This window comes from Mycteria americana, chromosome 1 (genome assembly GCF_035582795.1).
Source record: "Mycteria americana isolate JAX WOST 10 ecotype Jacksonville Zoo and Gardens chromosome 1, USCA_MyAme_1.0, whole genome shotgun sequence".
Taxonomy (NCBI): Eukaryota; Metazoa; Chordata; class Aves; order Ciconiiformes; family Ciconiidae; genus Mycteria; species Mycteria americana.
Window position 1 is genome coordinate 75,581,402 of NC_134365.1, and position 26,616 is coordinate 75,608,017.

Sequence of the window (26,616 nt, forward strand, 5' to 3'; positions counted from 1 at the left end):
ATTCATCATCAATCACCCCATAACCATTCTCTACTCAAAAGACTAAAGAAAACTGTTTATTTCAAATTTCAGGTAATCAGCTATTTTTTCATAATAGCTTATTATAAATTATTACATAGTTTAGTTTTTTCAGTTTCACAAAATTAGGATAAAACAGCCTACATTATCTAAGATCTTTTCTGAAACATGCTAGGCAATTTAAAGTAAAAACAAGTGCTCACATGACCAAGAGAGACTATTCCAAAATTAGCCCACTATAATAAAAATGACCACTGAAATCTAGTCTGAGTGAACTACACACCTCTAATGAAAGGCAATCATGGTGCCAGGATATGTACTGAAACAACAGCCACTGGCAAAAGATACTACACTTTTGAAGCTCGCCCGGGACCTGGGATTTCCCCTTTAACGTGACTGTTAAGAGTTATTCTCACTATCTCTGCCCCTCTGTGATGCCTAAATCCTTCATATGATTGAGAATCTTCTGTAAAAATCAAGAGGAGTAATTAAGACATCCCTCATGCTACTCTATAGTTAGGCTTTCCCTTGCAGCATGGGCAATATAAATCTGAACCTTACAGGCAGCAGACTGTGCATCTCCCATATCCTCAAACAGGCTTTGTTTTGTACATAGTCTCCAGAGGTCTTTTATTCTTCATATTCTTCCCATATGTCCAATAGATTATACCACCTTTTTCTAAACAAGAATTTGTCAAAGTGAAAACATGTATACATCAGCTACCACTTCTTTCTGCCCGTTACCAACACTCACAAAGAAGTGTTTCTGCATTTATTTTTACCCCAAATTTGTACATGTATCAGAGACCCAACGTATATGCAGCACATTCAGCAAGCAGCTGAAACATTAGAAGAGTTCTTAGTTCAAGCTACAAACAGTACTGCCAACTCGTATTTCTATTATAATTGCACTTACTCATACCTTTGCTTTCACCAACATAAAAGGAATGGGAATCAAGTTCATCACAGTCACCTTGTTTAAAGCTATCTATTCACAGGCAACTGTTTTTAAAATCAAAGTCAGCAAGTTACTTGACAATAAGGTGAAGTAATGAAAAACTTGGCCAATTCTATATGACATCAAACCTAAACTGTTCATCCAATCTGGACTTCTGAAGCTTCACCACATAGTCTATACAACTAAAATAATTCATCCACCTATATCAAAGTCCACAGTTTTGTCCAAAGTGTGGCTCTCCTGTTATCAAAGTTCATGGGATTTATTGAGCGCAGAACCCTAAAACCTCACTGAACGGAAATACTTAAATGATAACTTAAGAGCCGATTACTACAGTAAACTATTCACCTGTTAACCTTGCTACTGTAGATAGGCACTAAAAGAATGTCAGCTTAAAATTTTGCTTTGTAAAAGGAAGTAAAACACAGTTAATCAACAGAGGGCAATATATCAAGTGATATTATATTGGGAGTGTCTATTTAGCAGAGAAACAAAACAAAGTGACTAGCCATTATTATTCACCTCAGTGGTAATTACCTGCGTACCACGGGTATTTTTTATTCTTTAGCATAACCCAAGGCAGAACTTGACTCACTGATAAATACCAGGATTGAAAACTGATGCATATTTTTAGTGTCAGTTCTACAACGTTTTACACATAGCTGAGTTCTTTAAATCAAGATACAGTAAAAATTGTATTGTACATAAATACAAACATACATATACACCAGCTTTAAATTAACATGCTAAAAATCGTCTGAATATATATTTTATATAAACCGACAATCAACAACTGTTTTGTTTTTTTTAAACAGCAGTTACTTTTCCATACAATAAACATTAAAGATTTTTTTATTTTTATTTTTATTCATTAGTGGTTGTAATAAAGCCTTCATAGAAAAAAAACGAGTTTCTGCAAAGAAAAGATCTCAAAGTTAATGGGAAATTTAACTCCAAATTTGGAAAAGTATTTGGGTATGTTAATTTAAGCACTTCAATAAAACCCACTATAAACAGATTCAAAGGTAAGAGGCACAAATCCAAATGCCATTTAATTATTTATGAGGTTAAAATCGAACACATGCTTAAGTGCTTTTCTTAACTAATACTAATATTAACTGGTTTTACAGTAACTGGGCTGTCTTTTAAAAATGTAGGAAGAAGTTTGAAGTTTTTACACCTGACCTCTCCAGCATATGCTAAAACTCTTCCTTACTAGGGACGAATCCTGTAAAAAGCAAGCACGCAACTACAACATCATACTGACATTTGATAGAGGAAGTGTAAATAAAATATGTAAAACTGACAGAAAATTTTTTTTGAAAGTCTGAATTACAAATCCTCAAGTCATGCAAAATCACTGATCCCTGAAAATATATGGATTATGAAATAAACACACATCATTCCTGCAGGACAGGTGTAATGATTAAGAGCAGATTTACAGGACACTACCTTTTGTAGCATTCCTTCCATTGCACTTAAATGGCTTTTAAAATAATCATGAATATGATCATGATTATCAGCATACAATCATGACTGTCAGCACTTAATCAAAGTGGGATCTTTAATTAGAGGGAAACATCTTTTTAACTCTACTGCAATGTAAAACTTGAAAGATAAGCCATCCTTTGGGATACAGACTTATTGAGAGAGGAAGGGGAGAAGAAGAAAAGCAGGATTGACTGTGTTACTCTTTTTTCATTAGTTCCTTATTTTTTCTCCTGCTGTTCTCATTTCCTCGCCGTTTCCTTTCCTGCTGAACTCACTTCTTCCATTTGCTTTCTTGCAGAGTTCACTTTTTCTAACAACAGGAATATGTGTTCTGCAAACTCCCGGACAGCTCCACAGCCACCATTGCTTTTACAAATATAACCAGCAGCCTTCTGAGCAACTGCACAAGCATCAGCAGGCACACCACTCATGCCAGCTTTCTTCAGGCATTCCACATCAGACTCTTCATTTCCTATTGAGAAAGATGACAGACAAGGCAAAATATCACAGAGGGAAACTCAGTATTTTTCTGTGTACTTATTAATCTATTTTTTAAAATTTGTATTCTTGCCAGAATTTTCATCTCAGCAGCTCAACAACACTTTGCATACGTGAGTCAGCTCTTGGAAAATCTTAGTGCTACAGGTAAACGTTGATCACACTTTACTCAATCTTCAGGCAAGAGAATGGTACTTTTAAGAGTACTAAAATTATTTGAGCAACTGAATAAGCATTTGCAGGACTATATACTTAAGCTGTCACTGAAATATAGTTTTGTACAGAATCATATGGCTTTCAGTTTTAATTCTGTTCAATGCTTGTTTCCATTTCAGAATATAATCTATACAGTATCTATCTGAAATGAACTAGAATCAGTTCAAAATTGTGAGCTGTAACTGTATGCTTGTGTAATATCAAAAGCATAAAATTTGATATTACAAATCTCATAAAAACAGCCGAGACTTCCCTTACCAAATTAGACACTGGTTCATCAATACCTTTAATGTTTAGATTGTACCCTAACAAGCCTTAAAATACGTACCTGCTTTTGGTGATTGTGTACTGTAATTTGCATGTCAATCCCATTAAGTTTAGTGTATTGACAAAGGGCAAAGTGTTTTGAAGTTGAGCAGCACTGTGAAGTTTGTATTTGTTTATGCTAAATGAAATTTTACTACCAAAAAAAGGAACTGACCTAAGTAAGCAACTTCTTTCCAGCTTAACCCCATGTCTTTTTGCCAGTCCTCCAGGACTTGTAATTTATTTGTTGCACTAACTTTTGCCGCACATCCCAGCTGCATGGCTGACAGTGTTTTTGAACAATCTCTTTCAGAGATGAGTCGAACCTATTAAAATAAAGTCAAGTTAGAGTAAATGCCACATACAAAGAAATGAGACATGTAAGTTGATTTATCAAAAAAATAGTAGAAGTTTTGCTCATAGAAGCTCTCTCAGATATCAGAAAAGCATTAAGTAACTGATTTCTTCAATCAAAACTCAGAGCAGAAGTGATTAGCATCCAAAACCACATTACAGACTTGAAGTTGCTTTGGGAAAGTGAAACACCATTCTGCAGGCTTCCCTGAGGTTCAAAAAAAAAGACACATTTACATTTGTCTTTTTAAATGCACCATGTACCAAATAAAATACTAGATATCACAGTACAGTGGCATGCAATATCATCTCATTAAGCCACAGTAGGGAATAAGAGAATTCCTAAGAAAGATTTCTGAAATATTTGCAGAAGTAGAACATTATGAAGTATTTTCTGTGACTTCTCCACCTAATAACATCACTTTATTTACAGTAGGACTTCAGAGCATCAACAGAACACTAAACAGACTGAAGGAGCAAAGCACATTAATCTCTGAAAGTTCATTCCAAACTTGAAACTTCAGAAAGAATGTACAAGGTAAGCTAAAAACAGAAGATTATTGCAGCAGGATTTTTAAAAATCTCAGACACAACCCCTCCAAGTTTTCTGTTTGAGCTGTGGACAAGCTGATCTTCCCTAATCGCTTTTAAATACTAACAAATAATTGGCACTGATTTTAAGTACAGAATGAACAGGAGTGGTGCACAAAGCAAGAGTATATCAGCAACATATACTAGAAATACATAAAGTGCAAGACAAAGACCAGGAGGTTTTTAATGAAAGATTCCAAGTCACAGCAACTATGGAAATGGGCTCCCACAGGCAACAAAACAATGATTACAAGGTTCCTTCCCCTTTTGCCTCACAGAAAATGAAGCTGAGGGAGTTTTGAAAAAGCATCTCCTCCATTTCACTGCCCCAAGGCAGCAACAGCTGCATCAAAGTATGTCATGAATGTCTCATCTAACCTGTTATAAAAAAAATCCTACAATAGACTCCAAAAATGTATTTGGAGAAGTCTACTTGGGGTATAGCTACCTTTGTCTTATCCATGCCTATCTCTATCTGCAACAGGACTGAGTTAAGGCTCTTTGAAGGCAGCCTAAATCCTTACTTAGTTCTTACCCCCAAAAATTCTTCTAGCTATATCAAAGGCAGCAGGCACAGACAGAAAATAGCCAGGAGGCTAATTTTACATAAATGCAAGCAAACATTAAGATCAGCAGAATTTAGCAGAAGTAATAATAATCAATAATAATAATAATAGTAGCCATGTTACAACCTGTGTTGTTTCAGTTTTTCATTTACACTGAATTCTTACAACTTCAAAGCCCATAAGTTATGGTTAAAACAAATATGCAGATAAAAGTGTTTGGGGGTTCATTTCCCCTCTTTGCAACAATCATGGCTGATCTAGGATGAACCAAGTAATTTGCCTGGGTATTTCTTCCTCTTCTATAGCCAAGAGGTAACAACGTACCCCTGCTTGGTAAAGTTGACTTCTAATTAATGAGTGTCTAGACTACACAGAACACTGATTGGTGGTAGCAAAACACCATAAAAATTTCTTCCCACATTTTTCCAGGACAAAAAGAGAAAGATGCTATAGCTACTATGAATGAGATCAAGAACTTTCTCAAAACACTTATTTTCCTCTAAGGGATCCGAGAACAACATTTGTCCCAACCCTGAACCAAAGTATTATGCTGCTTGATTACAACTACTCTGAATAAAATTCAACTTATATGCTGCAGGGTTTTAGAATCTTTTATGATCAGGTTACATAAGAAATAAAGCCTCACACTTCAGAACAACACTCACCTCGATTCCTCTTTTCTTTAATAGATCGATACCAACAATATCTCTATAATCATAGGAGACCATTTCCTTCTGATCTTCTGTCACATAAATGCGACCATTTGTCAGGCATCCATCAATACTGCAAACCAATAGCTTCACCTCTTTCAATGGCTCTTTGCCAAAATATCCAAAGCTAGACAAAGAAGTTATCTTTTTAGGATAGAATTTTTTGCACACTCCAAAACCAAATATTTCAAATACAATTGTGATCTTCAGAGAGAAAAATCAGCTTTGAAATTCTTTTTTTTTAATGTCTTTTCTCATCATCTTCACCCTCCAGCTATATTCTCCTTCTTCAAAGAAAAAAAACAGAATGATCCAAAAGACAGCTCAGTTATGTTCTCCATTTAAACATTAGGATGAAATTTATTTCCTTACCATAAGTTACATCCTGTAGCATTTATTTGGGGCAAAACCAAAATGGAGTAAAGGATGAAAAAGGCACAGAAAACATATTCCATTTCCACCCATTATTTCCTTAGAGAGGCACAGAGTAGCTGCAAAGAAAAGGCAGCTGGCAAGATGTAATCAGCTCATGCCTTCTACATGAACACTCTCAGTCATGTGCACCAGTAAATGTGGTCCAGACCATGGAAGCTGAGGACAACTCAGCTGGAAAAGCCAGAGATGATACTAACACATTGCTATGGTATAGTGAGGCTTACACTTTTCCCCAGCCTGAACTTAAAAAAAAAAAAACAAACCACAAAAACCAAAAAAACCCCAAACAAAAAATATATAGCAAAGGTAATTCAGAACATTTCAACAGAGATAAGAAAAAATGATGGGTGGAAATAAAGTTGTCCAATTAACTTTGATCTTGATTACTTACATTACATACATTATGAATTCACATGACCACATTTTGAAACAATGAGTGATATCAAAGAAATAAAGGAATAAAAAGTGCTTTTACCTCAATACTCTCTGCTCTGCAATAGGCCAATCAATGTCTATATCAATATCCACACTGTGCTCTGCACGCATTTCATAGTAGGCCATTTTACCACCCTAAATAAAATAGAACCCATTAAAATTTTCTGCTTGGGTTAATACAAATACAAAACTGTACAATTTAGTACCATGTAATGAAAGCTAAGTATCTGGTTACACAGTGGTCACAGTAGCTTAAATATAAGTGAACCATCAATAATGATGTTTTGCCAGTGACACAGAACCAAGCATTTGAAACAACTTTCTATAGGCAATGGTTAATAAGTATTTTCATTTTACAACCAAAGAAAGCGTGCAAAAAAGATGTTATGCATTATAGTCATTAGGTCACACTGATTTCACTAGGTTTTTTAATACAGTAAAATAATAATACCTTTAGCATTTACTTAGTAAGAGTATGCTTATTTTTTGTTTGCTATTACACAAAGACTTAATTTCAATTGGAAAAATACCTGCCACACCCCAATGTAATTAAAAAAGCTAAAAGCCCTGATCCTCAGAGGGCCGAATCTTCATAAAATGTAGAATTCAGCACAATTGTGCTATCCAGATCAATGCTTGCAAGTCCACATAGCGCTATCTGGCACTGCATGCGTCAGTGCCAACTATAGACATCTAAAGCTAGTATCTCTGCAAGGTATCTGGAAAAAGAGAGAAATAAGAACCTGGTATTCTTGACACACCTAGTAAGGTACTCCCATTAGAAACATGGAAATATCTACATTGGGCTTTTTTTCAGTTCTGACGACAAACATTGGAAATGATCTGCAAGACAGAACTTTTCTTGCATGAAAAAACTAGGAGACTACACTTGTAGACAAAATGAAAGCTGAAGTAAATACATTTGTTCTGCGTTACTACACTGGGACGTAAACATCAGGAAAGGGAAAAAGACTGTTCAAGTTACAGTACAAAACTGGCATAAGACTAAACTGGCCAAGAATACCAGTTCATAGACTATATGAGAAGCCTATGACACTGCATGAAGGTCAGTTTCACACCCTTAGTAACACTAAAATGATTTACAAGATATGCACTTACACCCTGGCAAACTGATGTGAAACTCAGTATTGTATTGTTTTAGGCTTATAGCTATACACTGCTCAACATTATTTGTATAAATTTGTTTGCTGTGGAGGATGCTGTTACTGTAACTGTCCTAGCTACAGCTAGCCCTGTTAAGTTACACATAATAAGCAAACTGTCCTGAGGTCAAAGTGCTGTTACTTCATACTGACTGCATCAGAAATAGAAATACATTATTGAATTCAGAACTCTCTATAACAAGAGTAAAAGATGTATTATGCTAAAGAGCGTGAAAAACAGAAGCACTAACCTGCAAGTAGCCTTTCTCAATCAAATGTCTCTTGGCAAAATAAAATGAGCCATTTTCATACAGCTCCCCAGGCCAGTCTTGCCTCCGGTACCGTTTTGCTGGATTCAGGTTTTGGGGCTCTGTCATTTTGTTTTCTGTTAACAGAGAAAAATGACAAAATAAGTTTTCCAGAATCCCAGTTCAGAGTCACTTAACTTTCTTTAAATAGCTTTCTGTTGAAAAATTAAGGACACAATTCAGTCACCAACTTCTTTAGTTATTGCCTCTCGTTGCTTAGCTTTATAAAGAATCACTGAAATGCTTGCTCTTTCTTGGAACTGTGGATAAAAAACTGGAGGACTACCCTGCATTTCTAGCAGAGGAAAAGGAAATTTTTCATTCCAACTTAAAAAAAAGAAAACAAAAAACCCTGAGAGGACACCAGCTCCAAACCTGGTTACTGAAAGGAGTAGAGGGGAATTCTTCTATACTGTTCTTGCCAATGTGAAAGAAATACTATACTCTTTCCATACTTTATCTCCTAGTACATGATAGGAAGGGGTTTAACTCACAGTGAGGGTAAACACAAAAAACCCCATTCAGCTACCTACACCTAAAACCAGGAATGCCCTGAATGAACTCCGAGAGCTGAGAGGACCAACCTGAAACCTGGAACGTAAAAAAAGAGCATATGAGAAGAAATTTTGCCTGTGAAAACATCTTGGCACTTAGCCAAAATACTTCCTATTTTGCCTGTGAAAACATCTTGGCACTTCCCCAAAATACTTCCTATTTAAGGATACATATTATATTAACTTTTCATAAGTGATTTAATCAGTGTCCATAAATAAACAAACAAGTGTCTTTGAACAAACATGATCCCATAAGTTCCCATATTGTTATCAGTGCCAGTAGTGCATGCAGCAGAAACTGAACCAGGGACCAGAGCCTTCTGTCCTTATGCCACCCAAATTCACATGCATAAAGTAGCTAAAATTCACCCAGTCTCATGACCTCGTAACCATGAAAAAGTTAGAGGGCATTCTCAAACACCCAAAACATCCTGAGGCTTTAGTATATATACACACCTTGTATTTCATAAATACACTAGAGCTTTGTGCTCAATGAAGTAAATATTTCCAGTCAGAAACACCTTTCTCTTTCAGGGTGCATCAATATTAAACCTTAATGCAGAAGGAACAACAGAAATACACCGGAAAAGATACAAAATTCTTTTAACATAATCAGTACTGGGCGGGGGTGGGGAGGAAGAGTACAATACTAAACTGTATAATGCTCCTGCGAATCACTGAATCACTGTCACCTGAAAGGCCATTTGCTTTTACCCTTAAGCTGCTAACGTTTGCACAATGTATGCTTTCTTCTCCCTGCATATACTCCTTGCAGCTGAATGATTCTTTATCTCTCTCAACATTAAAAGACTTTAAATGTCATTTTAGCTGAAGAATTATTTGCTCTTTTTCATTTTAATAATCTACCTATAGAGACAAGGTGGCACACAATCACTTCAGAAAGCCACATGGTACATCCAAATGACATTTAGTCTTTCACAGATGTCCATTCTAGCATCTCAAGATGGGAAGTTGACTTTCACTTGGCTGCCTAAAGTGCAATCCACAGAACCCTAAACTGCCATCCACGATTTCAGTACTCCTCTTATACTTTACGAACAAGCTGTGTCACATTATTTCTCCTCTTATGAGGAACAATGAGAATGTTCAAGTTATCTGTTTATTCTAAACAAAGGCCTAACTGCTATTCCAACTTATCTCTAATATCAAGCTTCATTTATTTCACATGCTCTTTTACAGCATGATGCTTTGTAAACTCATATAAAATGCTTCAGATGAAAGTTTTTTTCATCTCAACAGAATAATTGTAATGTCTGAGTAAAACATTCATTTTTAAAAAATAAAAATAACGCGGTAGTATCTGCACTAATCATTTTGAGGAAAAAGAAGCAAACATTTCTGTTTTAATCACAGAAACAAAAACAACATAGATAATGTGTGGAATAGTTCTTTGTACAAGGACAAAAGGTACTTCTATAGCTACAACAAAGTACAACATTTGTAAGTAAAGAGTTCAGTCTTTAGTCATCTTGACAACTGTAGCTGAGAGGCATATTTTCTTGGGGAAAAATAGTCATATTATTCTGTATGAGCTAATTAACATGAGTTCAGCCCTCATGACTCAAAGGCAGTTTGCAATTTGACACAAGTCAGCAGCCAAATTAGCAGGCTGAAACAAACCCTAAGTCTCCAGGCTATGAGGCTGCCATCCCATCTTCACTAAGACTTTACCTCACATTATTTATCATTTGTTAGCTACTGCATAGTAAGAACACTTTCCTAGTTAAGACAGGACCTCAGTGTCATGTCTACATAAACATAAATACCCGCCAAGCAGAAGTTAACCTGTAAAGTTTTTGGGAGCTATATTTTGAGCCTAGACAAGTTAATGACATTTTAATTTTCAATACCTTATCACTTCTATATAACAATTACAGAAAGGCTGAGCAGTGATCAGTAATATCAAAACAGCACTACTTAAAAGGAATTTCTAAGCCATCTCACACCTCTCCAAGAACTCAGCCCCACCTCTGATATCACTTACTATTGTAAATACCGTGGGTATGAAAACAAACCATTTGAAAAAATTTTGATTAAGTATAACTGTAACCAGAAACAGCTAAATATTACCTCCTTTTTTTACCTCGCTCCATCTAAATTGATGCCGTCTCACAACAGAGAAGACAGAATCAAACCCCTCCTTCTGGATCAGATCTGCCACTTTTATAAGATCACTGGGATGTAAACAGGGAGATGTTGCTTGTATGTTTCCTACGATATCAACCTCTAAAGAAAAACAAACATTTAGGAAACAATGAATAGTTTTAATACACATAACTGCAAAGTGTGGTATGAGTCGATGCCACAAAAAAACAAGAATCTTTCTAGCTTTTATTTACTAAAGGCTTTACTTATTTTTCTAAATAATAAGTGCATCATCCCTCTGGGGCTACAACATAAAAGTTCAGCATGTTTCATTCCTGATTTACCATGATGATGATTAAGAAACTCTCTGATAGCTTCTAGAGAAGTTGAGGAGTCTTGAGATACTTCAGGGCTTCTGCGATGAACTTGAGCGCCAAACTGCTTTGCGACCTTCTCAATTTCATCATGGTCTGTAGAAACCCATATGCTGTTGGCAGACAGTGACAGAAATTAATATAAATAATAAATCCCAGCATTGTTGACTTGCTTGGCATAATCTAGACTGAACAACACCCTGGCTTACATATGTATTACACCTTGCAATGAAAGGAACTACTTCTTATATTTGTGTTAGTAGAACTATCCGTGTCAGTCCAACAAGCAACTTTTAACAATAGGGATAAAACACACACATTCACTAGATTGTAAAATCTCAAGCCCGGGTTGCACTTCAATTAAATACTGCAGAGTGCTTGATCTACCACATATGTAGGAAGCTTAAGCAACATAAAATTCAGAAGTGTTACCAGAAAAATCCAGTGTCAGCATGCCACAATTTGTTAGGCATGCTAACGGATCAATGAATTGTGAATGGGTTGAATGAGGCATTCAAAATCATTTAAGAGTTCAGAAACAAGGCTGACAACAAGTGCCACACAGAAGATTAGCTTATTCTGCAAGTGTTTTAAAATGTGTTAATTAGGCTCCATACAACCCCAGAGAAAGAGCTGTTCAAGTTACAATCATGTATGTTTTGGCACAGAAAACTTTCAATACTGGTAAAGTAAGATTGTGATTGATTGTTCAGTGATAATAAATATTTACAAAAGGAAGGGCTAAGTCTGAGTATTACGTGATGATAAACACTGGCTGAGCACTGTGAGGCCACTGCTGCCATCGTTGTGACAAAAAAGCATTTGAGATATAAAACCAAAAACTATTAAAAATAATCCTTCTTCTCTCAGCAACATTGGCATTCTCAATGCACTGTACATAGCAAATGGTGCTTTAGTTAAGTTTTTCCATCCAAAGATATCATGGGATCACCACAATAAAAACAGGTACAACAGCAACAGCAACGTCAAGTCACACCCATGCAAACAAATGCGGAAGAGGTATTTTCTATAAACTGCTTCAGGTTGTTTAATACACATACCCATTAAATATACACTCCCCATTCAACTAACATAGTTTTGTTGTGTAACATGTACCCTGTCAGCACAGCTGTTTCAAAGGGGACTGGAAAGCCTAGTGCACTTCCATCTAACGCACCTGTTTTACCTCAAAGTTAGGCTACATAACCCTAACTGGCTTCCTATTGAGCAAATTATGACACCAAGTTGTGCGGGAGTGTTGATCTGCTTGAGGGGAGGCAGGCTCTGCACAGGGACCTGGACAGGCTGGATCGATGGGCCGAGGTCAATTGTATGAGGTTTAACAAGGCCAAGTGCAAGGTCCTGCACTTGGGCCACAGCAACCCCATGCAATGCTACAGGCTTGGAGAAGAGTGGCTGGAAAGCTGCCTGGCAGAGAAGGACCTGGGGGTGTTGGCTGACAGCCGCCTGAATATGAGCCAGCAGTGTGCCCAGGTGGCCAAGAAAGCCAATGGCATCCTGGCTTGTATCAAAAATAGCGTGGCCAGCAGGACTAGGGAAGTGATCGTGCCCCTGTACTCGGCACTGGTGAGGCCGCACCTCGAATACTGTGTTCAGTTTTGGGCCCCTCACTACAAGAGAGACATTGAGGTGCTGGAGCGTGTCCAGAGAAGGGCAACGAAGCTGGTGAAGGGTCTGGAGCAGAAGTCTGATGAGGAGCGGCTGAGGGAGCTGGGACTGTTTAGCCTGGAGAGAAGGAGGCTGAGGGGAGACCTTATCGCTCTCTACAACTGCCTGAAAGGAGGTTGTAGAGAGGTGGGGGTCGGTCTGTGCTCCCAAGTAACAAGTGATAGGACGAGAGGAGATGGCCTCAAGTTGCGCCAGGGGAGGTTTAGACTGGATATTAGGAAATTTTTCTTCACTGAAAGGGTTATCAAGCATTGGAACAGGCTGCCCAGGGAAGTGGTTGAGTCGCCATCCCTGGAGGTATTTAAAGGACGTTTGGATGAGGTGCTTAGGGACATGGTGTAGTGGTGGTCTTGGCAGTGTTAGGTTTATGGTTGGACTCGATGATCTTAAATGTCTTTTCCAACCTATACGATTTTGTGATTCTGTGAAATTCAGATGCCAAACAGAAAACGAGGAGGTCACTCAAACCACCATTTCCACCACGGGTTATTAAGCAATATGGATTCACATGCATTAAATAATTATCAGTAATCTAGGTCAGAAACATTTTGACAGCTTCTGTATTAAAAATAAAACCAAGTCAGCAATGCTTCCTCTACTTTTCAGATACAGAAAAAAAAAAAGATTTTCCAGAATAGATATTGGTACAGCAGCTACGAGATACACAAGGCTTGTGCTTATTTCCAGCTCTGAATGTAGCTGGGCTACATTTCTACTTGACTACGTCAAGTCACTGCTCTGAACATAATGCACTAGGTTTGCACTGGGAACTTGCACCTAGGTATGCTACATACCAAGCACATCCTAAGCACGCCCTGGTTTTAATTAAGTTTATCAGTATGTGTGTAGAAAATGCTCAGTTTTGTTCTGGCAGAAAAAAGAAATTTGCAATGCCCATATTCTTAACATACTTGTTTCTATCTAGCTCTAATTATTGCTACCAAAGTTTCATGCACTTTGCCACAAACTGAGCTTCTGTGTCACATGGGCACACAGAATTATTTCCTTCCACTCAACATTTACGAGACTGCTTCTTACATGCTGTGTCCAGCTGTGGGCTCCCTGACACAAGAAAGAAAAACTGGAGCAAGCCCAGCAGACAGCCAGCACGATGACTGGGGCCTGGGAGCCATGTCAGGAGAGGCTGAAAGAGCCGTCTTGATTCAGTCTTAGAAAAAGAAGGCAAGGGGGTGACTTTATTGCTGTCTTCAAGTACGTCGTGGGCAGGTAGAGAGAAAACAGAGACACTTTTCCTGGACAAGCGCAGTAAGAGGACATAGACAGATACATCAAGAACAGAAGTGCCAATCGGATATCGCAAAACAATTTTTCACCATGAGGGCTATCAACCCCTGGAACTGGTGTCTGGAAAGGCTATGGGGTCGCTATCCTTGGAGATACCCAAGCTCAGCTGCACACAACCCCGAGCAACCCTAACCAGCCTGGCTTTATGCAGCGGGTGGGACCAGACGACCGCCAACTGAAGTCATCCTGTGATTCAATGATTCACAGGAGATTAGCTACAGCCTGGCAGTTTCATTTAACGCAGCCATCTCAATAAAGTAAAAATGTCAACACTTACTAGCAAACATCATCAACTAGTGGCTGCCAACCACGGAATCAGAACAACTTTAATTTCCAAGTACCGTGTTGTAAGATTTTGAGTCCTTCATTCCTCCGCAGCTCACCCTCACCAGGAAGGGACAGCGGAGTTCATGGCGGGGTGCAGCCTGCTCGCCCTGCACCAGGCCCTGCCCTGCCTGATCCATAACCTGCTGCCACGTTAACTGCACCCCCTCGCCTCCAGGGAGGATCTCCTGTCACACACCTGCCTCATTCACGAAACCGAACGAGCAGCTTCAGCGAGGCTAAAGACGCCCCGGGGGGAGACCAGCCCCCCCCGACGCCTGCCGTTAGCAGTTCAGCGGGTACCCCGGCGCGGAGCCTGTCAGGGAGAAGCCAGCTGGGAAAGGAGGGCTGCCCCGGGAGCCTGCTGCGGGCAGACGCCGCTCCCCGCACTCCTCCCCGCGGCCCCTGGGCAGCCCCATCCCGAGCTGGGACCACGCTCCCGCCCCGCTGCCCCAAGCCCGGGCTGCGCGTCCCCCCTCCCGCCCGCCACGGCGCGCAGCCCACCCTCCCGCGGCGGGTGCGCATGCGCACCTGTGGAAGACGCCGGCGTCGCTGGCGGCGCGCAGCACCCAGCCGATGAGCGGCACCCCCGCCAGCAGCTTGATGTTCTTCAGCGGGATCCCCTTGCTGCCGCCGCGCGCCAGCACCAGCGCGGCCAGGTGGGCGCCCGAGCCCCCCGCACCCGCCTCCATGCCGCGCTCCGCTCCGCTCCTCACCCCCCCCGCCCCCGCCGCTCCCTGCCACGCGCCCCCGCCGCGCATGCTGGGAAGTGTAGTCCCCCTGCGGGGCGGGGCGCCGGCCCTGCCGCGCCTGCGTGCTGGAAGGGGGAGGGCACGCGCGGCGGGAGGCCGGTAAGGGGGCGTGGCGGAGGAGGGGAGGCGACATGGCGGAGCGTGGGGGTCCGGCGCGAAGGCGGCCGTTTGGGTGTAGGGGCCTAGCACCCAGCACACCTCAGTTTGGGGGAGGTGGGGGTGAGGCGCCCATCCTCCTGCCTGTGAAGAGAGGGCGCGGTACCCCTTTTTGGCACGGGGTGCCCCCAAAGCCCTGCCCTGGGCGCGGGGGGAGGGAGGCGCCCAGCGTCTCCTCAGGTAACGCTTTCGAGGCGGGATCCCTAGCACCCTGCGGTGCGAACGTGGCCCGGTATCTCTATTTAATACTTCCTGCACGTAAAAAAAAGCTAGTCCAAGGTGTGCCTGCGTTTCCTGTCGGCACATACGACGTGGCTTTAAGGTGATTAGCTGCCGTACGGGAAAGCCCTCGCAGCTGGGAGCTGAGGATGCACTGCAGCCTGTGTGTGGAGAGCTGCACAAGCACCAGGAGACCGGATTCACCAGTTTTTCGACGTGCACCAGCACAGATCCTGACTTCAGTGGTTTCTCCTGCGTCATGCCCTTCCCCTGTGAGGAGTCCCGGCAGAGGGCAGAGTAGTCACACCGGAGCCTTCTTGTGTGGGAAGGGAAACCTTCCCTCACCCCTCCCTTCTCTTTTCCACCTCCTAAAAAGTGTATTAAAGCATAAAAACACCCGATGTTAAGTTATACGAACTTATCTATAGAAACCGGCTGGATAAAATAAAGTAATACACTATCAACGTAAGGCTGCACAGGAATTTGGTTTTTAATGTAATTTGGAAAATGGAAAGTGGAGGCTGTCGAGCAGCATCATAAAGTCACTCCTGGAGACTCAGGGTCTTAGTCCACAATGGAAATGTTATGCAGCTCGCTGAAGTTCTCCTCAGGTTATTTAAGATGTATTGCGGAGCAGAAGGACCTCATCCACCACTGCCAAAGGAAACACTCCCAGTTATATTCAGCTGTAGGCAGGCATTTAAGAAGAATAATCATTGGGGGGGGTTGGTTTTTCTTTCTGAAGTGGACTTCTGTTCAAAGAAACCCAGCGGAGATTAACAGCTTGCTCTTCTACTATTCCGATCAAGGCAGCACCTTTCAGACCTCTTTTTTTTTAGATGAGATTGACACTAGTAGCTGTAAGCTGCTAAGTACTGTATTTCCTGCAGGCCACTTTCCATACGCTTGATTTCGAATTTGTTTTTAACTCTACAGTTTCAAGCCTTTATCACATCTAAGTTCCTACCTGTTTAGCACTACGCTTCTGTCACAGGTTGCTGTGCCCACAACAGACCGAGTTCAACAAGATGTGTGCCTGAACACGATCAACTTCAGTGCAAATTCTGGTGGTCTTGTTGAGAGCTGCCAACTCTGCTGTACAGGCAGAAATCTCCAGGAGGGTCTAAAGAAAAGTGCTGTCAGTGCTAACTTTGTAACCTGGCACCACTAGTTTGCTAGATCTTACGCATGTACCCTTTTAGACATAGATATAACAAAAAGGAATATCAAATGCCTGCCAAACTTCTGAACAAACACAACAGCTACAGAGTATACTTCTAATGCAAACAAATGTCCTTTTTGTTGAGAAGAAAGATGCAAGTCCTTTTGAGGTCAGTTTTATGAACTGGCTTTTACTCTAAATCATATGATTTTGTGCAGTTCTCTCAGAAATTCCTTTAAAGCCAGAGATGGCATCCGTATATTGTATTACATTACAAAGAAAATATACAAGGCTTTAACAACTGAAGAATGAGAAATCATATGCTGTATTAAATCTCTTTCAGAGTTTCTTAGATAATTGTTACAGTATTCAAAATCCCTACATGTTAAGTAGCAATGGGTTAAAAACCACTGTATTTTGGTTCAGCACATTGTGAAAATTCGATGATTTATCAATAACAATATTTCAGCTACATAATTCAGTTCAGTACTTTCTCATAGTCCAGGAATACACCAAGCAGGGAGCTGAGTCTGGATTCAATTTTCATTTACAGAGAAAAGAAATGGCATTAGATGATCTGGCATACATCATAGATCTTCTAGATGGGGTTCATCCAGTAAGGATTTTTTTACAAGTCTGTGCATAATTAAACCCCATTTAATCTTTTTTTTCTCTTCACATCAAAACCAAATCTTTCACTCATAGGGCTGAAATGGTCCTCAAACAAGTATCTTAAATACCTTTGTCCTTCTTCATAGACATGTATCTAACCCAGTCCTAAAGACTATCAGTAATGTTGACTGCATAACCTGTCCAGGCAATCTAGAGATTCTTATAATAGTAGCAAAGCTTTTCCTAATCTTTACTGAATCTTCTTTTCTGCAATGTAAGTCCGTTAATTCCTGTCTTATCCAAAACAGGTCTAGAGAACAGATTATTTCCTGTCTTTCTTCAGCAGGCATGTGCGTATTTGAAAACAGGCACCATCTCAACTCTTAGACTTTTCCTTTTCAGGATCGTACCCATTTGTTCAGTCTTTCTCCTAGTTCAAATCTTCCAGACTTCCGATCATCACCATTATTCTCCTCTGCACTGTTACTAATGTAGTACTCAAAATTAACCGGAATATTGCAAGTGAGCAAAGCAGGATTACTCCTTCACATAACTTGAAGGTTGTACCCTCATTTATACATCTCTCTATAATTTACCTTTTCTTGCACAATATTGACATAATTCAACCAGTGGTTCACTATGACCTAAGATTTGTTTCTGCAAGAGCTGGTACGTAGCCAGAAACTTCCAACCTCTGTCTTTGCATCTGGCTGTATCTGCCCAAATGCAGTATCTTGCATTTATTCCTACAGCAAGCAGATCTGTCCCCACATTAAAATATTTTTGTGTAAACCACATTCCTCTAGTTTATTTACGTGAAAGCTATGTGAGACCTTGTCAAGAGTTTTACTAAGCTTAAGATACATGGTATCTACTCCATCTTCCTCTAGCCACAGGCCCAGTTTTGCAGGTTGAAATCATACTGATTTGACTTGTTCTAGGTAAGTTATTATTGACTGCTATTAGTTGCTTTGGTTTCTTTTATGTGCTTACCAAAACTTGTTGATTATTTGTTCCAGCATTTTTTTTCCCAGGTTCAAGTGTTCGACTAATGGTTCAAATGCATCTGTATCCAAATTTTAGTTCAGATCAAGAGTGCACTTCTGAACTGAGTCTCAAAGCACGTAAACTGTTACTGTGTCACACTACTTGCTAAAGCAGACATAGTGGATTATTCCCAGGCTTTTCCTTTCCCCCTATTTTTAACATAGGGGGCATTTTATGCTTTCTAGTCTCGGTAACTCTACCTGGTTCTGAGATTTTGTCAGCCAGCTGCTTCAGTAGCCAAGGATGAAACTCAGCTCTGAGCTAGTTTGAGTTCATATTACTCACCTAAATACATTCTGACTCGTTTCTTCCATATTTGTCCTGACGTCTTGCTCCTGAAGGGATTGTGTGGGTAACAGCACTCAGTGAGATAAGAACATTTGCTATTCTAATAATAGAGCAGCAGAGAACAAAACAAAGAATATAATGCTTTCCGCTTCTTTAGAACATGTACCCTGTTTTATGTAATCATGAAGTGGCCTGCAGGCACAGGTTTCCCAGCATGGAGGAAAGGGTTCCAGCTCTTGCGTCACCACTGGCTAGTGCAGCACACATTCCCACATCGCATAATGTGGTCAAGGTCTTGTGACTGTGCAGCCTGCCTGCCCCTAGTCCTACTGTGCCCTACTGTCCCTGAACAAGTAAGGCCAAACTGGCTCATTTCAGGGAAATACCGGTATACTAGTAAAATTAGTGGGAATAAATCTATTTTAAAATCACGTTCCATGCCATAGGATTCCATTGGGGATAATAAAATCTGTGAATTTCCTTTCTGGCCACTGTTCAGTTGCTATAAAGTATCACATTGTAGTTTCTCTCAAGAAGTCCATTCATTCAAGTCTGCGTGTAAGAGCAAATGAACAAAACGGGAGGCATTCAGTAGGTCTGTGCCGGGGTGTTACTGTGATCACTGTTCAAAGGTTATAATCTACTAACAGGGAGCACATCGTGGAACTTGGGCTATTAATTAGAGAAATGTTCTGTTATGCAGTGTGTCACTGCTATTAATGCGTATCAGGCATAGCTGAACAAGAAACCTCACTAGTAGTGACAGCTGGGGTCTGCTTTCAAACTAACACCCTCTAAATTGCCAGTCATGAAATCTACCCTGCCCTTTCATCTTCCAAATTGCCAGTCTTGCGATCTGCTCTGCCCTTTCTGACATTCACACTGGTCACAACGCTGTGCTTAGGCTTTAAGACAGGAAAAGTATATAATAGTGATTCTTTGAAGCTCACATTGGACTTCATGAGCAAAGCCTTATGGTGTGTTGATGAAAGCCCGACACCTTAAAAAACAATGGTAAAACTGCTGTTGACCTAACTGGGGCCAGGATTTAACTTTGTGTGTATGAAGTCTAGCTCAGTTTATATCAGTAGGGCTCCAGAAGTAACCGTGCAGGTGGGTCCAGTTGCAGGGTCCTGTCTTTTTCTAGGACATATCTAACTTCACGGGTACTATAGAAACAGGTAAGAAAGACTCAATGGAAGCATGTAACGGAAACCTCTGGTAGAGATTCAGGGATGCACTACATCTGGGTAAACTGGAAGTTACTCTTTCTGGACCTCTCTGCAGCAACAGGAAAGTTCAGAGATCCAGATCTCCTTTCCTGGCACTGAACCATGGATAGCTCCAGTGAAATCCATGGAGTTATGCTGGAGTCAAACCAGTGTAAAGGAAATAAGGAATGGGTCTGAGAAAGTCAAGCAAATCACCTGTTCTTGTTATTGGAAGCTTCATGCAAGTCTTGGGCTAATATAGTCTGTCCATACATGAGAGTCAGATGAATAAAGATTATGTTTATAAAAAAGGCCAAGGAAGTGTTCAAGGGCCTGAGATTTCTTAAAAGCAGACAGGAAAGAATATGATTGCTTAGAGCTTACACTTGACTTGATGTATTACTTGGACTTTCTGCAGAAATGAAATGGAGCAAAGTACTTTGCTGCAGCGTACTGAAATGCACCGTGTTCAAGTCAGTGCCTGCTGGATGGATTGTTTTCCCTCTGGCCATCTCATGTACACGGAAGAAATCAGAGAGAACTGAAATATGTATATTTAAGAGTAATTTCAAATGGCTGAAGTGAAGTCTTTATTATTATTACTAAGACTATTACATTATTTGACAAATGGTGTTGACATTACCTGTCTGGCTATAAAATAATTATTAATTCTTGTAATAACAACACTGATTTATATTTAATTTTTGCCATAAAAGAATCCAAATAACTTTGTAAATCAAATCAATGTTGCAAACATTTACACTTATATATAATTTTTTATACGATTACTTACATTCATCCTACCTAAATCCAGGCATCTAAATGAGGCAATAAGCTGGAAGCCTGAAAACCTCAGGTTCTTTGTATAGCCAAAAAGGAAGCATACGTTCATGTATCCTTCAGAAGGTACCTTTAGAGAACAGTTGAAGGCACCCAAACTTTGACTTGCCCTCTAGACAGGTAAGCAGCTGTCTCCAGCTGCAAAATGAGTTTAGTGGTGTTAGTTATTCCATGATACTCAGCTTTTTCAGATGCCAGTTTAGTGTATTATGATTACATAGGCAAAGTTAAGCTTATAGCCAGATGTGCAAGCAGAAAGACATTTCCCCCTAGTTCAGACTTGCAAAGACCTTTGTTACCTTGATTGTTGTTTTTTAAATTTTCTTCTGTAGTGTGATTTAGTTGTGATCCTTCCTAAAACCTTCCTCAAAAGTTCCCTCCTTCTTAACGGACTTAGTACATAAATGATATTTTCTTCCTGTAGCTGGTGACTTTCACTCTTTTTATTCCAACTAATATGTCTTGTTACAGTGTCAGGAAATACCATGGGTCGGCATTTTGTGATTTTTTTTACTAACCCTCTATCACACTCATGCCCAGGTGATTTTTTTCTAGCCTATTGTTCTTACATCTTCCCTCCATCAACTAGCCTATAGGAGGCTAGCTGAGCCCCAAAAATGTGAGATAGTTGTTGCCAGCTGGTAAAGCAAAGGACCAAAAATCCTGCCTGGTTTTCCTTCTTAGGCTGAAACTGTGAAGAAATGTTGAGGGAAATGGAGCTCTTTAATCAAAAGGAGAAACCGAGAGGGGACATGATAGTAATCCTCACACAAGTAAAAGATTGCTGCAAGAAAAAAAAAATCTTTGTCATGTCAGTGTGCTTAGGACAAGAAGTTACAAGCTTGAGTTGCATCACAGGATATTCAGGCTAGCTATTAGAAATGGTAATCAAAAGGGCAATTACATGATATACATTGTTTAGGGAGGCTGTGACATTTCCATCATTGGCAGCTGACACTGACATGGCATTAGGATTTGTTCTAGGTACTGTTGGGTGATCTAAACAATCTTTTTAGGTCCATTCTAGCCCCCTTTTCTTTTTATTTTATTAAAATTATGACTTGCAAGGAAGCAATCTAACCAAGAAAGCAGAGAGAGGAGAACCCCAAACCCGCTATCATCCACAAGTCTCAGAGAAGATTACAACAGAGAGGAATTAAAGGAGGTGAGGGAGTCAAGGAGCATGGGAATGTAAGTTTAAAAAAAAGGAAAATTCACCATAACAAAACTCAGTGCTAGATCTTAGAGAAAGGGAACTTTTTATTTATTTAAAAATCTCTATGTAAGTTGATGCTATGCACTAACATTCCCTCAAATATGTCACTCACTCACATAGTTACATATCACATCGTTACAAGCACCTACCTGTGTCTCCCTGGCAAGGACCACTTGAGTGCAACATAGGTAGCAAAGGACTCTGCCTGTCAAGTGTTCATAATTTTTCTGGGGTTCTTCTTGATTCACAGTGATGAACTTGGTTTTTGACAGATCTTTGATACCCTTTAGGAATCAATGCTTGTCCTTTGTTTTGGGATCTTGCTTGCTTCACCCTCCATAAATTTTAGGCAACGTTGCTGCTTTTGCCCATTTTTTCTTGTTTGTTTGAAATGTACGTCTGTTTTTCCTACAGGCCAATGGGAAAAGAAATGCTGTATGTCATATGCTGCAGCCTTGTTGCCATCCTCCTGTTGTGAGGATGCAGCATCTTCTGCTGACAAGTCATCTTGTCCTGCGGTCTTATGAGAGTGCAGACCTTGTGGGCTTGAGTGCAGGCCTTTTGGGCTTGACCTAAACATCACGCTACTCAATTTTACTGCTGAGAACAATGTTCTGGGAACAGTGTCAAGGGAATGGTGTTCTTTGTTATCAGTCCAGGCTGTTCTTTTACCCCATGTTCTGCTGTTTCATCTGGTGCTTTCACACACATATGTTTCCATTCATATTGTGTTCAAAACACTCTTAATATTTTTTTGTTACAAATCTCTACTACAACTTTAGCAGCCAGCTCATTTTATCTGTATACTGGGTCATTAAACAGTTTATCTGCCTGAGTCCATAAACATCCTCAATCTGCTGCCACTGTTTGCCCACAAAATATGTCAAAACTATTTATGAAATGCACATTTATTTTACACATTAACAAATTATTTCAGTTGAAGCACAAGAATCTGTATATAGTGCCTCCTTTTTGCCTGACACTGAACATCCCTGACTGCTACTAATGTTTTTGGTCTGCCAAGTGCAAGACTTTGCATGTTGCTTCTCAGCAGAGGAGAAATCCACAATTTGAAACTGTGGCCTAATCATAGAATCACAGAATCGTTTAGGTTGGAAAAGACCTTTAATATCATCAAGTCCAACCGTTAGCCTAGCACTGCCAAGTCCACCACTAAACCATGTCCCTAAGCACCACATCTACACGTCTTTTAAATACCTCCAGGGATGGCGACTCAACCACTTCCCTGGGCAGCCTGTTCCAATGCTTGACAACCCTTTCAGTGAAGAAATTTTCCCTAATATCCAATCTCAACCTCCCCTGGCACAACTTGAGGCCATCTCCTCTTGACTTATGGCTTGTTACTTGGGAGCAGAGACCGACCCCCACCTCTCTACACCCTCCTTTCAGGTAGTTGTAGAGAGCGATAAGGTCTCCCCTCAGCCTCCTTTTCTCCAGGCTAAACAACCCCAGCTCCCTCAGCCGCTCCTCATCAGACTTCTGCTCCAGACCCTTCACCAGCTTTGTTGCCCTTCTCTGGACACGCTCCAGCACCTCAATGTCTCTCTTGGAGTGGGGGGCCCAAAACTGAACACAGTATTCGAGGTGCAGCCTCACCAGTGCCGAGTAGAGGGACACGATCACTTCCCTAGCCCTGCTGGCCACACTATTTCTGATACAAGCCAGGATGCCATTGGCCTTCTTGGCCACCTGGGCACACTGCTGGCTCATATTCAGCCAGCTGTCTACCAATATCACCAGGTCCTTCTCTGCTGAGCAGCTTTCCAGCCACTCTTCCCCAAGCCTGTAGCGTTGCATGGGGTTGTTGTGACCCAAGTGGAGGACCCAACACTTGGCCTTGTTGAACCTCATACAATTGGCCCCAGCCCATCGATCCAGGTTGTCCAGGTCCCTCTGTAGAGCCTTCCTCCTCTCAAGCAGATCAACACTCCCGCCCAACTTGGTGTCATCTCCAAACTTACTGAGGGTGCACTCCATCCCCTCGTCCCGATCATTGATAAAGGTATTAAACAGAACTGGCCCCAATACTGAGCCCTGGGGAACACCACTTGTGACCGGCCACCAACTGGATTTAACTCTGTTCACCACAGCTCTTTGGGCCCGGCCATCCAGCCAGGTTTTTACCCAGCGAAGTGTACACCCGTCCAAGCCATGAGCAGCCAGTTTCTCCAGGAGAATGCTGTGGGAAAGGGTGCCAAAGGCTTTACTGAAGTCCAGGCAGACAGCACCCACAGCCTTTCCCTCATCCACTAAGCGGGTCACCTTGTCATAGAAGGAGATCAGGTTGGTCAAGCAGGACCTGCCTTTTCATAAGCCCATGCTGGCTGGGCCTGATCACCTGGTTGTCCTGTATGTGCTGTGTGATGGCACTCAAGATGATCTGTTCCATAACCTTCCCCAGCACCAAGGTCAGACTGAGAGGCCTCTAGTTCCCTGGATCCTCCTGCCAGCCCTTCTTGTAGATGGGCACCACATTTGCTAACCCCCAGTTGTCTGGGACCTCCCCGGTTAGCCAGGACTGCTGGTAAAGGATTGAAAGTGGCTGGGTGAGCACCTCCACCAGCTCCCTCAGTGCCCTTGGGTGGATCCCATCCGGCCCCATAGACTTGTGTGTGTCTAAGTGGTGTAGCAGGTCGCTAACCATTTCCCTTTGGACTATGGGGGCTCCATTCTGTTCCCCATCCCTGTCTCCAGCTCAGGGGCTGGGTACCCAGAGAACAACTGGTCTTACTGTTAAAGACTGAGGCAAAGGCAGCACTGAGTACCTCAGCCTTTTCCTCATCCTTTGTCACTATGTTTCCCCCCATGTCTAATAAAGGATGGGGATTCTCCTTAGCCCTCCTTTTGTTGCTAACGCATTTATAGAAAGATTTTTTATTGTCTTTTATGGCAGTAGCCAGATTAAGTTCTAGTTGGGCTTTGGCCCTTCTAATTGTCTCCCTGCATAACCTCACGACATCTTTGTAGTCCTCCTGAGTGGCCTGCCCCTTCTTCCAAAGGTCACAAACTCTCCTTTTTTTCCTGAGTTCCAGCCAAAGCTCTCAGTTCAGCCAGGCCGGTCAGAACAGAGCTTGCTTTATTTGTACCTACTCTAAAGCAATTTTTACCTTCCTCTATCTGAAGGAACAGATTTAGTTATAGATTCATACAGCTCATAGTCTGCTATGTCTTCTGAAACTGCTACTGTAACATAACCTGGTATAACCCTGCGTAGCTCAGAATTAGCAGCCCAAAGTAGTATTTGCATGCCACTTTGGCAGCTTCTGGAAACAGTGCCATCTAGTGCCATTGTTACAGCAGCGTTAACACCATGCGGTACAGAAGCAAGTAATAATCAACTGAGAAAATCATCATCCGAGGTGCAATAAGAACTCTGCTTAAATTACCCTTCTTACTCTAACAATGATGTTGAAATGCATCCGTGGAGAACTCAGTAAAATCACCAGCTATTTTTACTGTAGACTGATTTCCAGACAGTTGTCTATGATTATTGCACATGAAATAGCTTCTGCAGATGCAATTACGCTATTACTGGTTACAGTTTCTAATAACTGTATTTTTTGCTTCTTTTACGGTTATGTTGAATTGGAATTCCTATTCCTTACAGAGCAAGACTTACAGGTATAGAGCAGATAATAGTTTCCCTTTAAGTGAAACGATCTGTTGTGCATGCATGTTGCTCCTCTTCCTTTCAATGTAAACACCCTCCCTCTGTCTAGGCCTCAAGCTGGATGAGAAACAAGTACAGTAAAGTGGTGGTGTTTGGACCGGTTCCTATTTCCAATCTCATTGCTGGCTGATGACCCGTGGAGCTAGATAGAAAGCACATGCGCAGCCTGAACATAATTTTGCGGGGTCAGATAAATAGTCCTCTTAATAATTTCTCTATGAGCATGTGAATCACAGAAGACTGTGCAACAGATAAGGCAGAGGTCAGGGTCTCCTGATACTACCTTTGTAATTCACACTATTAGGAAATCTACTTCCCACTCCCCATTGCTTGAGCAACAGCCAGTAGAGTCAGAAAGTTCTTGTTGCTCTCGTGCCCCTGTGTTTAGCTAACTGTCTTCTCAGACCCAGAGATATTTTGTGTCACATTTCCGTACGGTCACTTGCCTCAATGCAGCTGCTGAGAGTATTACAGAGCTCAGGTCTGCACGTACAATCTTCCTGTTTCACTACAATGGAAATTTTTGAAAGATGGTTCTCACGCTCTAACTAATAAGTTGGTGAATGGTCGTTTTCAACTATGCATACGAGTGCATGAGCCACATTTCACTCGTAGTTGCTGCTGGGAAGGCAAGTCATTGAATATGTATTTGTAGAGACATACAGCCATAGAACATTTGTGATAAATTTTGATTTTTCATTAACCCTCCCCAAAAGTAGTACCATGTGGATTGTGGAGTAAAGAATTATTTAATTTTGTGAATGAAGACATAGAACATTCAAAATATCGGTAATACAAAATTATTTTGGATTTTTTTTAAGAGCTTCAGTCATGCAGTTTTGATTGATATAACCCTGATTTGTAGTGATCAGCTTCAATCATGCAATTTTGATTGAAGTGCCTCCCGAGGGGAAACAGATAGCAGAGGTCACCATTATGGCCAAGAGGTGACTAAAGGGACATTAGGTGACTCATGTACTCTGAACTTTTTCCTTGCTATGTCTTGGAAAAGAGTAGGACA

General features: G+C 41.0%; 2 protein-coding genes across 12 annotated transcripts in view; one reads left to right on the forward strand and one right to left on the reverse strand.

Moving 5' to 3' along the window:
* Positions 1 to 1,487: 1,487 nt before the first annotated feature.
* CMAS (cytidine monophosphate N-acetylneuraminic acid synthetase) lies at positions 1,488 to 15,117 on the reverse strand. 2 transcript variants are annotated; one of them, XM_075506607.1, is made up of 8 exons: positions 14,933 to 15,115; positions 11,054 to 11,196; positions 10,695 to 10,850; positions 7,993 to 8,126; positions 6,619 to 6,713; positions 5,664 to 5,835; positions 3,663 to 3,813; positions 1,488 to 2,939 (listed from the first exon to the last, which is right to left on the reverse strand). In XM_075506607.1, the coding sequence occupies exons 1-8, from the start codon at positions 15,091 to 15,093 to the stop codon at positions 2,707 to 2,709; spliced, it is 1,245 nt and encodes a 414-aa protein (XP_075362722.1). In that variant the 5' UTR covers positions 15,094 to 15,115; the 3' UTR covers positions 1,488 to 2,706. The 2 variants fall into 2 exon arrangements, with proteins under 2 accessions (XP_075362722.1, XP_075362728.1); XM_075506613.1 differs by lacking the exon at positions 10,695 to 10,850 and having other exon boundaries at positions 14,933 to 15,117.
* The window catches only part of ABCC9 (ATP binding cassette subfamily C member 9), a 100,529-nt gene continuing 88,855 nt past the window's right edge, over positions 14,943 to 26,616 (forward strand). For 8 of the 10 annotated variants that reach the window (XM_075506522.1, XM_075506566.1, XM_075506582.1 and 5 more), the window contains exon 1: positions 14,943 to 15,060. The gene's annotated coding sequence lies outside the window, so the exon portion shown is untranslated. The remainder of the gene's footprint in view (positions 15,061 to 26,616) is intronic. The other 2 variants (XM_075506557.1, XM_075506539.1) reach the window with 2 other exon arrangements.

Coding starts and splice junctions, on each gene's coding strand:
- CMAS (XM_075506607.1), bottom strand. CDS start 15,093: ATGGAGGCGGGTGCGGGGGGCTCGGGCGCCCACCTGGCCGCGCTGGTG. Junction 8,127..10,694: donor GAGCGAGGTAAAAAAAGGAG/GTAATATTTAGC, acceptor CTCTGTTAACAG/AAAACAAAATGACAGAGCCC. Junction 6,714..7,992: donor TTGAGAAAGGCTACTTGCAG/GTTAGTGCTTCT, acceptor TATTTTATTTAG/GGTGGTAAAATGGCCTACTA.